At 35.2% G+C, this 18,434-nt stretch overlaps 1 protein-coding gene across 1 annotated transcript in view; it reads right to left on the bottom strand.

Moving 5' to 3' along the window:
- Positions 1-218: 218 nt before the first annotated feature.
- SPATA17 (spermatogenesis associated 17) overlaps positions 219-18,434 on the bottom strand; it is a 96,702-nt gene continuing 78,486 nt past the window's right edge. The window contains exon 10 of the mRNA XM_080585078.1: positions 219-816. Within this exon, the coding sequence (XP_080441204.1) occupies positions 736-816 (81 nt within the window). The 3' untranslated portion in view covers positions 219-735. The remainder of the gene's footprint in view (positions 817-18,434) is intronic.

Below are 18,434 nucleotides of genomic sequence, written 5' to 3'. Positions count from 1 at the left end.
TTTGTTAAGCATCACATGATCATGTTCCCATGTATAAGGCAGACACGGGACCAAGAGTAAACACATAGATATTGGCAAAAAAAAAAAAAAAAAAGAGGATATAGAAAAATTGATTAAATACTAAGGTATATATGAAGCTGTTAGAATTTTAACTTTTCAACAGTGAAGTTATATCACACACAGAGGAGCTAAAAGGTTTTAAAATAGTATCATCCATGTAAATAGCCTACCTAAGTTTATTGATCATATGAAGAGATGGATCAGTATCCAAAAAGCATGTATATTAACATAGAGAATGATGAACGACAATGATGAAACATACGCAAATTTGCGAAACAGACTTGCAAGGGAAAAGATAGATTTTTTTTCAGTGTTAACTTCACTTACAAATCTGTAATAAATACCACGTTTCTGAGTTTTTTACCTTGTATCCTATAGGATTTACATTTAAATAAAAGATAGCATTTTCAGAAGTCATTTCTAAGAGCCTCTCCATTTTCTTAGGATAATACTGACTTTTTTTCCAAAACAACAACAACAATCTTTGATTAATGTGGAAAGTTGTATTGCTTAAAGATCAAGCAAAATCAATTAACAGTACTTCAGACATAGTATACATCACTTTACAGAAAGAATAATTTATGGGACATTCAGTCGACATGCTGCTATGCATTTCTTGAAAAGCATTTATTGATTACTTATCAAGTGTCTTACATTGCATAGTTTACAGAATGATTACACTATTTGTCCACATCTGGAATAAGTTTTTCCAAACTTCTCAAAGAGAACAATCGATGGTAACACTGTTTGAAAGTCCTAAAGAAATAAAAGAGAAACAAACAAACAAACAAAAAGGTGTTTAGCTTTCATGACTTTACATTTCATTTTTTATAGTACTTTAAAGCACTAAATATTGTCTTCTGGTTAAATTTAATTTTATAAATTAGAATGTAAATTATGAAAAATAATGAACATATGAAATGTGCATATATGCGTAGAAATTTGGAGAAGAAAACAATAATCAAATAATTTAATTGCAAGCAAATACGTGTGTCAAATGTATTTCTAAGTACCTATAAACACTGCAAAGACTTTCTGTCCCACAAACCAGATTCTATAGTCTTTTTTGACTCATAGTATACAAAATTCTGTTCTCCTCTGTGAGAAACAGGTAAGTTAAAGACAGCAAGTTACTCTCACAATATTTTAAATTTTCTATCTTGGTTAAACTTAAAATGAGGATATAAAAATAAAATGAGAAAGGGTTAAAAAAAAATTATATATATATATATATATATACTACACAATTGTGTGGCATCAAATTGACCATTAAATTGACCATGGAGTTATGGTAGAAAGAATATAGGCAGGATGAGTTCCAAACACCTTTTTTTTTTTTCCCGAGGAAGTTCTTGGTTCTTATATTGATTTTTTTTAAATGCAAATGCTTACAAATCTGAATTGAGTAAGAGAAATATAAGTGAACTTGTGCCTTAGAGTCCAATGAAAATACAAATGACAAACAAGAAAGTCAAATAAGCTAATTATTCTAAACATTATTTTCATTTAGCTATTTACTAATAAATTATTTGTTTCAATTGTAGCGAACTATTAGCAAGACCTCTGTGAAAGGGTTTCATGGAAACGCAATGAGTCATTTTATAATGGCTGGTGCCATGACTGGATGAAAGCTAAAATTAGTACTTTCTCAACACATTTCACAATTTGAAATGTTTGGTTCTCTCTCAAAACCAGAATGAAAACTTTTTTCTTTTTTTTTTCCTTTCCGAAAGATGAGATAAAGCAGAATTATCATTTCCTGGATACTTTAGACTTACCTAGTTCACAGCCTCCTGTCCAGCTGAACCTCCATAAACAAGCAGCTATTACTTCTTGTAAGCTCCATGCAAACTCAGGCTCACCTAAGTTTCATCTACATTGCATATTGCCAAACTGTTACCATATTATTTCTTAAATCTCAACCTTAAAGATGTTTGGCGTAATTCCTTCAACACTCTATTGCATAATTATTAAAATAGCAAGGTAGACATTCACATTCAAACTGAAATATTCCCTGTGTGGTATGAAAGTGAGTCCTGCCCATTCTTAACTCTTTAGAAGATTTAATTTCTAATGTATCTCTAATGACTTGTACCTCACATTTTCTTATCCAACAGAAACAACCTATTTGCATATTTTTATATTATACCTTAAGAATGGCACAGAATTTTAATTTTCATTGTGTGTTTGGCATCACAAGCACCTTCTTAATGCAGGAAAAAAAATCCATATAATTATTATAATAAGTGTTGTTATAACTTCAGCATAACTGTAAATAGTTGCCTTCTAAAGTGAAGCTAGTTACATTTAATTTAGTAAATTCACTGGGCTAATATTTGTTACTGGAATGGGGAAATAAAACAAACAAACAAACAAAAACCCATAAAGGAAGCTCTAGTTGGAGAGAAAGCAAACAGATAATACAGCTACAATTTAGGATCAAACAACAATTCAGAAAAGAATATACTATTCTTTATTTTGAAAATAGGAAATACGTTTCTTATCTACATGCAGGACAGTGAGGTACAGTTTAACAATTTGGATAAAAATAAGTAGACAACTTAGGGTGAGATGGGGAAACCAGTATACACCCCCAACATCAGGATAAAATCAGGAATGGTGAGTCTGAGCATTGAAGAAGTCTACATTTGCTGGAGCAGACGGGTTTTGCTATTAGGATGCCTGGCCAAACAAAAACAATTGGCTGCCAAAATTAGCTCCTTGGGACGATTTAGGAGCCTTTGAAGTGAACAGTTTTTTGAGCTGGAACTAAGCCCAGGTCCAGCTTCAAACTCAAATCAAGATGACAAAGAGGAAATTTTCTGTGCCACACTCCCCCTCAGTGTAAGATTACTTTGGGTTGGCAGCTGTACTGTTTATCTTGTTATTTAAAGCTATTTCACTAGATACTCACAACTGAGCATTTAAACAACTGGCTCTGATTATGACGACAACAGTTATGCTTGAGCACATTTAGGAAACATCACACAGTCTGATGGATAATGAAATTATTGCTGGCTTTACAGTTTGACTAATTAAAGAAGTTTATAATGAATATGAGATGAATGTTGCACAAAATGCGCATAAAATACAAATATATTTTAGGAAAACATACCCAGTCATTTTTGTATTTAAAGATACAGATTTTATTCGGTTTTGAGTGGTGTAAGAAATTAAAGCCTGAAAATACCACTTAGCCTTGCAAGATCTTTCTCATAGCACTGAAGACGGTCTATCCAATTGTATCGTTGTAGCAGCAAAAAAGGGAAAAAAATTGGAAGTCAGAATCTCATGTCTGTAAAATTTGATAATGAAAAGTAGGTTCAGATCCTCCAGTGATACACTGCAATGCACTGCTTTCTGGTACACTGATATATCAAGCCCTGGCAGGATCACCTTGAGTTTAAGCTGATTGCTACAGGGTATAGAATTTACAAAGTAATACAGATAATTCTTTTGAAGCTGCAAGAACAAAAGTTGTGAATGTAGAAAACCAGGCTCCTTCAACATTATTTTCATCCTGTCAGTCCCTCATTGTTGGTAGCTGGAATGAATTAGATTACAAATACGAATTCCCATATATTGGTGAAATAGAGTTTCTCAATCTCAGGATCATAGGAGCAGGGAGCTGAGTCTTATTGATTTTTTTCCACAATGCATTCTTATATTGTGCCATATAATTCTCAGCATCAGAGACCTGTAATTCTCAGAACCTGAGACCTACTTTTAAATTCCCAAAACAAGTTAATGCAATACTTCCTTTTTAAACTTGTCAAGCTTTGACTCTTTTTACTCTATCAAATTGTAAGTGACTCAATATAACTGACAGAGCTTAACAAGACCTATGGACCCTTTACATATATTTGACTACTTGACTGTCATGTAGGCTCATCAGTTCCAAACAATGGAGTCAAAAAGGTGACATAAAACCACCAAAGATTTGTCTCAATTTGCATACTCTGAAGTCATAGATTAGACATGCCAAATGCTTATACAGTATCTTTGAAATGTTATTACTAAAGCAAATTCTAAAGAAATTTTGCATCTGATTATGTGGACATATATAAATACAAAGACACGTACAAACAAAAACAACAGGGGCAAACCAACCAAAGGTTGCAGAGCTATACATGCATGTACGAGTATCAGCTTGAAGGCCTTTAAAAATGAATTGCCTCATATTTCTATTGATAAATTTTCACTAAAAAATGTTTCTTTCCAAACAGTCTTGAGTGTATAGTGCAATTTCTTATAATATAAAAATTCACTTTGGAATGAGTTAGGAAGTATCATCTTAGAAATGTAATGAAGTGGAAAGTCAACTACTTCAGTCCAAAGTGGGAAGAGGCAAACAGCGACAGCATATCCACTCACATATGTTAAGGACAGAAAGTATCATTACAATCATTTATTCTTAGCTCCTCTATACACACTTCTGATATCTTTCTACAGCAAATCTATCGAGTCCATAATAATTACAAAGCTGATAAGCACATGACAAACTTGGAACAATACCTTACAATAAACTTCTAGTTTCTGCCTTATAATTTTGCATAGTTTTTCTCTGTAATGACAAACATTCATTTTGTTGAGTACTTTGTCCAGTTTTGGGCCCCTCACTATAAGGATATTGAGTTGCTTGAGCATATTCAGAGAGGAGCAACAAAGCTTGTGAAGGGACTAGAAAACAAGAGTTATGAGGAGCAGCTGAGGGAATTTGGGTTGTTTAGTCTGGAGAAGAGGAGGATATGAGAACAGGAAAGCTCTGCAGAGGGATCTGGACAGGCTAGATCGATGGGCCATGTCCAGTTACATGGCATTCAACAAGGCTAAATGCCAGATGCTGCACTTGGGTGATAACAACCCCATGCAGTGGTATAAGCTTGGGGAAGAGTAGCTGGAAAGTTGCCTGGCAGAAAATGACCTGGGGGTGCTGGCCAACAGCCAGCTGAGCCAGCAGTGTGTCCAGGTGGCCAAGAAGGCCAACGGCATCCTCATCTGCACCAGAAATAGTGTGGCCAGCAGGCCTATGGAAGTGATTGTCCCCTTGTACTTTGCACTGGTAAGACTACACCTTGAGTATTGTATTCAGTTTTGCACCCCTTGCTGCAAGAAAGATAATGAGCTGCTGGAATATGTTCAGAGAAGAGCAATGAAGCTAGTGAAGGGACTAAAAAACAAGACATATGAGGAGCAGCTGAGGCAAACAGGATTTTTTAACCTGGAGAAAAGAAGGCTGAGGGGAGACCTTATTGCTCTCTACAGCTACCTGAAAGGAGGTTGCAGTGAGGAGGTTGTCAGTCTCTTTTCTCAAGTGACAAGTGATAGGATGTGAAACAACAGCCTCAAGTTGTGCCAGAGGAGTTTTAGATTGAGTATCAGGAATAACTTCTTCACAGAAAAGCTGCTTAGATTAAAACAGGCTGCCTAGGGAGGTGGTGGAGTTGCTATCAGTGGAGGTATTTAAGAGAAATACTTATGTAGTGTTTAGGGACATGGTTTAGTGGTGGAGTTGGTAGTGTTAGGTGATGGCTGAACCTGATGATCCTAAGGGTCTTTTCCAGCCTAAATGAGTCTCTAATTCTATGATGAAAGACATGGACGCAGCTCTAAGGAACATGGTTTATTGATTGGACTTGGTAGGTCAGGTTCATAGTTGGAGCAGATGATCTTGAAGGTCTTTTCCAACCTAGGTCTTTCCAACCTAGATTCTATGATTGTATAAATAGAGATCTGGTTACACAAATTAAAGTTGTTGCATACGGTTGTATGAATGCAGATTTCCTTCATAGGTTAGGAAAAGTAGCATGAAAGACTGCTTCAAAGATAAGTTGTATAACCTCTCTAAAGAAAAGTATTATCCCTGTAGTGTTGGTTGAGAGCACTAAGTTCTTTTCTGAGCCAGTCTAATTATATAGAAGATGTGGTATGATTGCATGATGTCAAACATGATGACGTGCTATGCAAGGTTAAAACAATCCATACAAAGTTTGGATCTCAGAACTTTTTTTGAGTGCTGGGATATCTGTTGCTCCTGTAGAGACCTAAAACCATAGGTAATTTCTGTTAGGAATCAATGGCAGAAGGAATAACTGAAAAGTGGGCACAGCTGTTAGAATCATAGTTCTGTCTTCATGCTATTGAATAGTAAAAACAGGGAACAAAACTCACTTTTCCCTAACTTGAAATCAATATCTACAGATAAATAACAAGATTTTAGAAAAGGCAATGAGAAATTCTGAAAAAAAAAAACATGCTGTAGCAATGTCCTTAGTTTATGGCAGGCACTCTGTGCCATCTCGCTTTTTCCATAATGCTAAGACAAAGCTCATGTGCATACCTGATTTGAAATTCAGGCAGCACTGCCATTGTAAAGCCATAGTCTACAGACCGCTCTGTTTAAAACTAAGTGGCCATATTTAAGTATTCCCTATGATCCTAATGCTTGTAATAGTAAAATTAGAGTTTTAAATTGAACTGTCATTGTAAGCCTCTTGACCTATTAATAGGCACAGAGGTCTATAACAAGGAAGCAAACTAGAAATGGCAAGTTGTTACTCAAGTGAAACGTTGATCCAGCTAACTTTTATTCTTAGCAAATTTATCAATACTGGTTAACAATACTTCCAACTATTACAGGGCCTTCTGACATGACAAAATGAGTGTAACAACCCATTCTGTCAATATAACACAAATGTCATTTCAAGTGCTCAAAACCCACTAAGCTACCCTAAAAAAGATTGATTTATCTGCTCCAGTGTTTCTTTGGGGCAAACTTTTCTTACAACTGAAACCAATTAGTGGGCCTGGCACTTGTAGTGCAGAATGTAGGTCAGCATCAAGTAATAAAAAAGTATTGACTTTTCTCTGTCTGTAAGCAGCATGAAAGGGGTGCCATGGCCTTGTCGTATATGAAAAGAGCTCCATTAATTTCACTTATTTCAACCAGGGCTGTCAAATACTAATGCTTCTATTGCACTTTTCACACAAAGTACATTGACACCAATCCTGGCCCCAGTGAAACAAGTTTACAATATTTCAGTCAGTGAAAGGGGTACTGTAATTTTTAATTCCCTGTTGTACATTAAAACTCTTTAAGCAGCATTGCTCATAAGACCTATTGAGAGATATGAGCTGGGACATTAATAATGGCTTCTTCCCCATGGGCAACAAAACCTATTTCTTGTGCATAGCTTAAATAGCTTATTAGACATAAACTTCAGGATATAGTTTTTTGGCATAGATCTGTTTTTCAGTTTTTGTTTTGTTTTGTTTTTTTGATGTTGTTGTTGTGGCTAGTGGGCACAGATTGCCAGTTCTGCTTTCCAACATGGACAAATGTCCAAAAATGAGGAATAGGTCTTCTGTGGCTTAAGGCTATAAAATTGAAAAGCTAATGTGTTAACCAATTAGGTCAACTAGCCCCATCAAAAAAAGAGATAATAACAAAAGCCTGGATCATGCCTTAGGGACTGGATCTCATTGTGTCAGTGCAGAGGTATTGACTTGCAGGGAAAAGCATGCCTAATCGGAGATCCCTGCACTATAGTAGACAAGTGACCACTGCTGTGATGAAGGGGGTAAAGTTATGCCCTTCCTTACTTCAGCTTGTCAACACAGTACAGACGGGAAAAACAAAGGAGCCATCATCTCCCCGCTTGGACTGTCTACTGCTGTAACCTATTTTAAACCCTCTACACTGTGTTCTTTTGGGTAAGTGCAATGAAAAAAACAACAACACAGTGTTTCCATGAAAACTTGGAAAACATGATCTCCATATTATAGATCAACACAATAACAAACTGACCTAAGATGTTATGAAACTGTTTCCCTCCATTCTCGGCAATTTCCCTCCTAAACTGTTTTTTTGTTGCTGTTGTTGTTTTTCCTCAATTGAAGTTTATAATTGTTCTTGACAAGCTTGAGGGCTCTGAGTGTGATGTCTAACTCCTTCCCTAATTACCTCCTGTGAATGCAAACAACATCAACAACAATAAAACTCTTTGATTTAAAAAGACTGGGTGACTATGGTAGAAGGCAATTTTATACTTGCTTTAATGGCTTTGTAAGAGCAAATCTTACCCTTTGAATCAACTTGCCATTAGATCTTAAAATAAAATGATATTGAATAGACATCATAAAAGGGAACTTTATAACTTTCTGTGTTACACTTACATCAGACAAGTTTTTTTCTACTTATTAGTTTTAATCTTTTATTGACATTATTATAATGTATTGTAAAAAATCAGAAAATTATGTTCAGAGCAGGAAATCTAATGACACCATTTTAATATCCTATCTTCCAAACAGAGGCAGAAAATATTAATTGCTATTTAATTTATATAAGAAACATTTAATTATTATTATACTTAAATTTTCATGGAGCTTTACAATTACTACTAGCTTTTACACTTTTAATCTTTTGGAATTATAAATAATGAAACCAAAATCAAACATGGTTTGCCAGAAATTATGAAATTTTCTGGCCCATGAATTCGAAAAAACACACATCTGATAATCACATAGGTTTTTCATACTTCCTGTATGATGTGTCCAGTATGAATAGCACAACAGTGTACGCTCCTCTGTGACAGCCTAACATGGAAATTGTAACTCTATTCCTCACTTCCTCTAATATTCTGAGGAGGAAGCATTCTGCTACTAATCTGGGCTCACTGAAGTTTTCTTTCTTAGCTCGGCAGCTAAGCTGCATTAATTGGTGCTTTAGAGATAACTGGCTAATGCAAGACAAGCTCTAAAACTTTTTGTTCTTCTCATCAGTGCAAGGTAGGAAAGGAGTTCTATCCTTGAAAAGAACCTATTTCTGCTCATACATGGTTAGAAGCACCTCAGACAAAGGAAGAAAAGCATATCCCACTATATCCTTCCACAGAGGCTCAAATTAAGCTCTGGCATGATATAAAGTAACAATCCTTTTGAGAACACAATGGTTTGAGCCATTCTACAAAAAAGAACAAATATTTCTGAATGAACAACATATTTTTCAATATCTGTGTTTATTAAGGATTACAAATGCATCATACCCTACTGTGCTTTCTCACAAGCAAAGGCAAGTTATTTCTTGTCTTTGATAAAAGTTTTGTGTAATGAAGGACAAAGAAAAAATGGGGAAGTATTTGGTCCAATGAATTATTTTTCTTAAGTTTTGTTTCTCTAAAATTAATCTGGGATCTGAAACTAGCCTGTCCTTTTTGTCATGTACAATATAACTAGCAATGAAGATTTGTGGTCTGAATTTGCATTTGTTAAATTTACTTAGTACCCCATGGTGACTGCAGCTGCCCAAGGGGAAGGGAGGGTGGAATTCCCAGCTGTACCCTCTAAGCTCATTTAGTCCATTTATGGATGACCTGATAGCCAGACACTTCCTGGTTCTTCCTCCCAAACATGTTCTAGCTCTGTGATGCTTAAATATATACACATATGAATTCTTCTTTATAAATTACTATGTAGATAATGAATTTATGTATGTGTGTATAGCTAATTACTGTGAAAGAATAAATCACCTTTATGTAGACACTTTTCAGGTACTCTTAGACATATTCAGAGTCAGTATCAATATTATAAGCATAGTTTGCTACACAAAGTTATAGTGCATGCAGTACTTTGTTCAATGTTATGAAACAACATCACCCAAATTCTGTTCTGCCTAATGTCAGCATTTGAACCAAAATTGCCAAAGATAATATTCTATTTTTTTGACCTATTCTATTTTTTACAAGTAAATTAAATTAAGAAAGCAATGTGAATTTCTCCTCAAGCTATTTCGTACTTGGATACCCTTGAACTTTACTGAAACTGGGCTAAAAAACAAATGTGCACTTGAAATAGTTGTTAGTACTCAGAATCCCAAGAGGTGTTTATTTGCTATTGTTATGCAAATCTCTACTTCTTGCAGGGTGTTTAAAAACTATATATATTTTTGAAGAGGGATTAGATGTTCATCTTAATTTAAGATGCATAAATAAAATTTCATTGGGTATGAAAACACACTGATGAGTAATGTATAAACTTTTTATGAAGTTGCTAAATCTGAGATGGAACTACACCTAAAACTACATTCCAATGTACAGAAAATGTACAGAGTTTTAAAAGCATCTGATGAAAATTAAAGGACATATTTTTATTATAGTGGGCATACTTTTAAAACAACTCCTTATCTTGTCCATCACACACATTCTGCTAGCAAGAGGACATGCACTAGAAAATAATGCACTTAGGGATAAGTATCTTGACTTATGCCATTTATAAGCTGCCCCTTTCATTGTCTAATCTGTTCAACCATAACATTCTGATTCCAGTAGAAAATTAAGCCAGTGCCAAGCGCTGACTGCCAAGACAAACTCAGAACCACTTTTAACCTGCTGGACTATATCCAGAAGATGTTTAACCTGCCAAGATCAAGTTGCAACTACCTCTAATTTGCCAAAACCATGACACTAAGAATTAAAGAGGAAAAATTCTGAATCTAAATCCTCATCAGAAAAAAAAAAATATATATATATATATAATATTTTACTTTAGTTGTAAGAAAAAAATAATCTGCTTTTAAAAGTTTACAATTAACTTGAAAAAAAAAAAGAGAGAAACTTTAGATTTTAAAATTTCCTTAGATTTTTAGGAAATCTTGTGTTGTAGAGAGAGTAACTTCTAGCATATTAGTAGTTATAGTTTGTTTTTCCAATGTCAACATGCCTTAGATATTTCTGAACATCTCTACTATCAGATATTTTCAAGGTTTTCAGACTCAAAATCACATCTTGATGCAAATTTTTGAGAGAAATGAGTCTCCCACCTTAGTAGGAGTACCTTTAGTACCTTAGCACCTTTATAAGTAGCAACTGAACAATAAGATTAAGCTTAACTTTTTATTATATCATGTGTAGGATCGGTGTTTTTATATGGTACAACAGTCCAGCCAAGTATGCAGTACATTTTCTTATATCTCACTCTGCATAGCAAGCATCTGAAATGCCTGAAAACCTTTCTAAATTGAGAGGATATACTGTACTAGTAAAGCAAGGATTTAAAGCGACATTTCTCTATAATAACACAGAAGGACAGACAGTCACTAGACCACAAATTGTTACTTAAATGACGTTTCCTTCTTGAGAAAGTCTCCTCATTTGTTTATCTAATTACATTTATATTCAGTTCTTAGTTTGTCAGTTTCTCTAAACACAAAAAAGGATTGGTATTCACTTAGCTCAAAGATATTTACTTGAATATGTAAATGAATAATGTAATGAATAATTACTTCAATTTCCGGGAAGTATATTTGGAAAAACTTCCAGTTCTTAGTGATTTAGGACAAATTACATAAGTATAGGTAAAATCTTTGTAAAGTGAGAAGGGACAGGCACAGCAAAAATTTTTTCACACAATTATTACTATCATTTTGTCCTAACCTCAAATGAAAAAAACCAGCACTTTTACACAGAGAAAAAGGTTACTGAAGCGGAGTGAAGAGCTCAGCCAGCTCTTTATAGAAAAAGGGGAAGACTGGTTCATAAGCACAATGTATTTGATCTTTATAGTTTCACTAAATATAATGCTGTTATTGGAATAAGGATTTTTTTATTTTTTTTAACATATCGGTGTATATGATCGTCACACCACAATACCTGTTAGAAACTGAGTTTACACTAGTATCATCTGAGAGTCTGCTATACTAGTTGCCTTCATCTTCAATTGATAAGAATTGGCAATCGCGAGAAGGATCCCACTAGATGGTAAGTTAGAAACATGAAAAGCATTTTTGAAAGTTATGTAAAATTTACTATAATTGTGTTTCCCAGCTGCAATACTACTTTTTGCTGAATTATTTTTATATTAGTCTTTTATGCTCCACAAGGAAAAACAGTTTAACAGGGATTTCATCCAACTCTGTTTTTAAGGAGGAAAAAAAAAAAAAGTATATTTAAAATGTACTGTAAAATAAAGTTACTTATTAGATACTCTGTACAACATGGAAAATTAATGATTGGTGAGCTCTATAGCCGCCTAGTGTGAATAAGAGTGCATTTTATGTATCACATTGCTTTCTTATAGAATTTGTGTGTGATTGTTTATGAAAACAACTTTTAGCTTTAACAAAAGAAGTAACTTGAAAACAACCATCTCTATTCAAGAAGAGAATAGATTCTTATTTTGGTGCCATCAAATGAGTTCTATAAAAGCTAAATTCATGCTACAACAAAAACTCTGCCTTCTCAGCTTACTTTCTCAATGACTCTTTTCACAGAGCATCATTTAACTTGATCAAAAGCTCTCTCTGTATCTGGGAAAGGATGTGCTAAATATTGTGCTACTTTTCTCACTTTTTTTTTCTTTGAAAACTAATAGAAATATATTATGGCATAATAGAGATAAGTAATGAAGTACGTACCAGTACTTCAGAGATAAGAGAGTGCACAAGACTTTATGGGTCTAATTCCAAGCATACACTTCCTTGCACAGACTGCTGCCAGAGCCCTTTGCCAGAACGTTCAGGGAGGTGATGTCTTCACGCCTGTTGGAGGTCTGATGAAGTTCAGAGCTATAAGAAAGATGTGTCCACTGTCATGTTCCATGCAGGTTGTACTTTTTCTGGATGATATTTAAAGGAACTTGAACAAAATTTGTGGCATGTCAGAAAGGACAGTAAAGGTGTCAAAGAGGGTTCCTCATGGTGATGAAGGTCTCCTGCTCCCCTTCCTTGCATTCTCATTGCAAAAGTGGATACGATTAGTTAAAGGGGCTTACAGCAAAATAAACATTCTTTATTCTCCCAGTAAATTACTTTCCTGTGGCACAGTCCAAGTTTCCTGTTTTGTGAATATAAGCTACCTTCAGAAGAAACTGAAATGACAGATCAGGAGAAAGGACTTTCTCACTTTGTATGCAGCTACTCTGGAGATCTGCTAACACCAGGAAAACTAGTCATCTCCTACCCCGTGTTCACAAATGCTGTCACTAATCAATAGCTCCTAGGCTCATATCTATTGCCTTTTCTTCCCCATCTTTTATTTATATATAATAGCATATTTTTGTGTGTCTTTTTTTTAAATTTTCAGTGGTGCTTACTCTCCTTTGTAAATCTACTGGTTCATTGATACAGTTCAAGGAAAAGCATCAGCATCAAGGATTATTCGCTTATGCCACAGATTTGTTTTGGCATTGACATGAAGCTAGTTCTGTCAAATATTACATGACTAAGAAATTTCAGGGAGAGGAACATTTGAAATATAAATAGATAAACTTTATTTCAATTTCAGCAGTGTTCAGAAAAATGAAATGGATTACAGTTATTAGCACAAATTCAATAAATAGATTGCTCAGCACACTTGAACTAAAACCATGCTGTCTTGGTTCTGATATAAATACGTATTAAATATAGTAAATGTGACAACTTGTGCAAACATACTCTATGGTAGTATGTATGCAAAAGTTTATTTCATTTTTCATCTGAATAACTTCCAAACCAAATTCTACATTCTACTGTATATGCTGAGGAAAGAATTTAGCATTATAATTTCTTTAACATCTATGCCTTTAATGTCTATGCAGAACTTTCAATGTATAGCTGAATACTATTTTATCTTATAAATGAAAATGAAATAGGAATTTTTGCAATGTTTCATATGCTAATTTATTCATTGACGGTGTAGTAGCAACATCAGTTATACTGTAAAGTTTCCCATACTTCTTTGAGGACTTTGGATTTGACCTGATGTGCTGAAATACTTTAAATAGCAACACATTTTGGTCTTTCTGCTGCCAAAGGCTTGAGCATCTGCAAAAACTACAAATCATGACAAACTCTTTGAGTGATATATGGAGGACCACAATCCACTAGGAAATAAGCTAAGACCAACTCATTCATTTCATTTAGGTCCTTCAGAGGGATTTGAACCATCCAGCCCACAAACCATGTCTCATGAGATTGCAGTATACATCCAGCCCACCGTAATAATGATTCATATACATATATGTGTATATGCTTTATTGCTACCTTTAGCTGGATTAAAAGCAATATATCAAGTTTTATATTTCTGCCTCTTTTATTAGCTTTCTAGCACTTGATCAGCTGATAGAGGCAATAATGAAATGTTTTTTTTATAAACTGGAGTTTGTAAGTCCTGTCCTGAGAATGTAATATTTCAAAAAATAGCCTAAGCTTTGGGGAAAAAAACAATTACAGAAACAGCATTAAAAATGCCAAGCACTGGGCAGAAGCAATTCTGGATCAGTTTAAAAAAGTGATTGATGAAACTCTAATCTGAGCTGAAGGAACAGTTTCACGACAAGCTGTGACCATTCCACACACTTCATTAGCTGCCATAATTAGCCTGGTGTTTCAATTTGTTAGAACTGGTGGGGACAATTTTACTCAGAATGCAAACATCAAAAAACAGGGTGCCTCCGACTTCAGAAGGGACTGATGAGAAGCTTTTCTAGTCTCTGTTAACTGAAAGATTAATTACAGCTGATGGGAGGCTGTACTCTGATTGTCACTCTGTCTATGTGCATTACTTTTAGCATTAGAAGAAAGACATGGTTGACACTGCACTGCTCAATCAAGCAGCTTTGCATTAGTGTACAAAGTCTGTTAATATGCAGTGTTTTTATTGTTTCTCTTTCTTTTGTTTTCTAAGTTTGAGCCGCTCATACCTAACAAGTTACACTCTAAAAGAGCAGAGTATTCAGTTGCTAGAGATCAATGTTTATCACTTATACTGCCATATACAGTATACTTCATATACTTCATACAACTACAGGTAAGAGAGATCCTAACACAACTCCAGGCCATGGGCTGGAAATATTGTTAGTTCCTATTATCACATTCAAAATGTAAATTCTTACTCAGATTGACTCATTGTGGAAAAGAAAAACAGTACAATTAGGAAACAGATACTGTGTGCATCCCAGTTTTTAGCTTAACCTATGTACCTTATCTGCTATTACCCCTGTACGTTAACTCAGAGCTTGTAAGGTTGTTTAAATGAAAATGAAGACTGAATTTGAAGTGCAAAGGTTATTCTTGAATAATTCCATAACTCTCATTCTTGAATATTAACACATGATAATACACTTGTTCGTAAATAACTCCTTATGTGGCTATGATTTTCAGTTTCCATACATATTTTATGTTAAGATGAACAAAAACCATAAAGTATGTAGGAGAAGAAAGAATATAGTTTCTATTCTTGATCATGGTGGAACATCCTTTTAACTTGTGTTTGTAAAGGGCATTTTGAAAACAGATATTCATTGGCATTAAATGAATAAATACTGAAGTGTATTCCAAAGTGAATATCATATTACTATTAAAATGGAGCAAACAAATTCAGAGTTGATTCATGATCTAAATTTTAAAGTAGCAGTAGCTGCTTATGTCAAACCACTAAGACAAGCAGCAGTCTTACTTGCAGTCTCTCATTCACTCCAATGCCAGTGCACAAAACTATGCAATTTTACTATGATTTTCCCTACTCAGGTAATGTAGACTACTCCAAGATTCTAGAGCACTGTAAGAATCTAGGCTACATTTTACTGCACTGAATTTTACTGTTCTGAGAAAAACCTACACTTGCTCTCAAAACAACAAAAACTTCCAGCCTTTCACTCAGCTTGGGCATATACCTGGCATAACTTATTAGAATACATTTGGAGTAGCTATAGGCATTAATAACACCATAAATTGTACAACTATTCAATTATAATAGATCAATGCTATGAAATATTTCATTCAACTAACATTTTAAGATGTGAGATTCTGCAGTCTTAAGTGTGCCTGTTGCAAGAAGCCAGCAGAATGTGATTCTTAGACTTCCGTTAGTAAATCCAACAGCAATGTGCACTTAAAGAGATTTATTTTTTTTTATTTTTTTTTTTTTCTGCGAAGATGGGTAACAACATTATTTCTAAGGAATAGGAAGCAGGTTGCATTTATCTATATAATGATTATATTAATCACTGGCCAGATTGTTACCTGCTGTAACAATTAGTCTAACTCCATGAACATACCTTTATTATGCCAAGCATTGAGGATCAGTCCTAATATCTTAGAGGCATTTTTGAATACTTATATAGGTAATCTCAATCTTAGAGAGTTATGAAAAGCTTTGTAACTTCCACTTCAACTCTATTTAGCCATCACAACCAAGCTAAAGGCGGATTAACAAAAAAGCATACTTTTCACAGAATCATAGAATCATTAAGGTTGGAAAAGACCTCCAAGATCATCTGGTCCAACCATCCCCCTACCACTGATACCACCCACTAAACCATGTCATTAAGCACCACATCCAACCTTTCCTTAGACACCCCCAGGGACAGTAAGCAACTCCACCACCTCCCTGGTCAACCGTTTCCAATGCCTGACTACTCATTCTGAGAAGAAATTTCTCCTAAGTTCCAACCTGACCCTTCCCTGGCACAACTTGAGGCCATTCCCTTGAGTTCTATCACTAGTCACCTGGGAGAAGAGGCTGACCTTCAGCTCCCCACAGCTTCCTTTCATGTACCTGTAGAGAGCCTGCAAAGGTTTCCCCTGAGCCTCCTCTTCTCCAGACTAAATAAGCTGGAGAACCCAGCTCCCTCAGCCATTCCTTGTGTTCCAGGCCCTTCATCACCTCTGTAGCCCTTCTCTGGACATGTTCCAGGGCCTCCATGTCCTTCTTGTAGTGAGGGGCCCAAAGCTGCACACAGCACTCGAGGTGCGACCTCACCAGAGCAGAGTACACGGGGACGATCACCTCCCTGGTCCTTCTGGCTGCACTATTCCTGATACAAGCCAGGATGCCATTGGTCTTCTTGGCCACCTGGGCACACTGCCAGCTCATGTTCAGGTGAGCATCAGTCAGCACCTCCAGATCCTTTTCCTCTGCACAGCTTTCCGGCCACTCTGCCCCAAGCCTGTAGCATTGCATTGGGTTATTGTGGCCTAAGTGCAGGACCCAGCACTTGGCCATGTTGAACCTCATCCCGCTGGCCTCTGCCCATCGATCCAACCTGTCCAGGTCCCTCTGAAGAGCTTTTCTACCCTCTGGCAGATCGACACTTCCCCCCAACTTGGTGTCGACACTTCCGCCCAACTTTTGCAGATATGTTACATCAGTAATTGCTAGTGACTTCAATATCTAGTTTTTTGTTTTTAAATTCAATATCAAGATTAATTGGCTGTGTTGAAATGCATTATATTTGCCAGATGTATAAGCAAATTTCCTGAATCCCGAAAATGCGGAACAGTCCCTAACTGTCATCAAAAGTCAAAGCCAAACACTTCCCAACTTAGTGCAAGGATTTGCAATTCCAACAAACCAAATAACATCAGAATAGTGAACACCTAAAACTAACATCAATTTAAAAATTTCATACTAACGTTTCCAGCTCAACTGATGTTTCTTTTCACCAAAAGCTCTGCCACACTTTAGTGTAATGTACTCTTAAGTGTGTACTGAACAAATTAGGCAAGATACTGTGTTTCTAAAGCTTTTTCTCATTAAACAAGAGGCTTTAAAATGTTTAAGCAATGTATACAATGGGAATTATTTATGAAGTTAAAAAACATACATATATCTCCCTCAAAAAACAGTGGTTAAAGTTAGCTCTTACTAAAATGCAAGATTTTCTTTCTATGCCACTAACATACAAGTTGAATTATTAAATGAGGAAGGTAGGCAAAGCAAGACATTTATCATCCTACAGACAAATGACACTGGATTGCTAGTTAGACAGTATAATAAGGACCATCTAATTTTCTCTTTTGAATCAATTTATTCTTCAAAGCCCTGGATCATCATCAAGGGAGAGAATTTTCCCACTGAGAAATCACAGAACTGAAAATCAGGTTTTATAAAATATTCAACTAGTTGCTGACAAACCCTTACAAATAACCACTAGAATGGATTTGATTAGAAAAGCGGTGACAGTATCTTTTTTATGCAAATATCCAACCGAATGGTTTGACTCTTCCTAGTCACTACATTGTTTTATTCCTTCATCATTGTACCCTGCAAGTCATCAGTAACCTTCACCAGAAAGCTCTTCCAGCCTTTCTTTTCATCCTTCTAGGTATCCACACATTATTTTCTACATTTAGTTGCCATTTTGTATATTTTTTATATATATATATATAGAGAGAGTAGCCAGTATATATATATTCAGTAGCCAGTATATATATATATTTATACAGTAGCCATTTTGTATATTTTAATTTGGTTCATAATTTTAACCTTCTTTCTACACCTAAGAAAATCATTTCAGAGATGGCTTATATCTGGAAAAATCATTATGTCAACTGCCACAAGTTGAAATTTTCATTTTCTTTCCTAGAAGACTGAATGGGTTCATCTTATGAAAGAGATTCC

Source organism: Anser brachyrhynchus (genome assembly GCF_964034855.1).
Source record: "Anser brachyrhynchus genome assembly, chromosome: 3".
NCBI classification, from domain to species: Eukaryota; Metazoa; Chordata; class Aves; order Anseriformes; family Anatidae; genus Anser; species Anser brachyrhynchus.
Note: the sequence above shows the minus strand (reverse complement) of the source record. Positions and strands in the feature narration are given on the sequence as shown.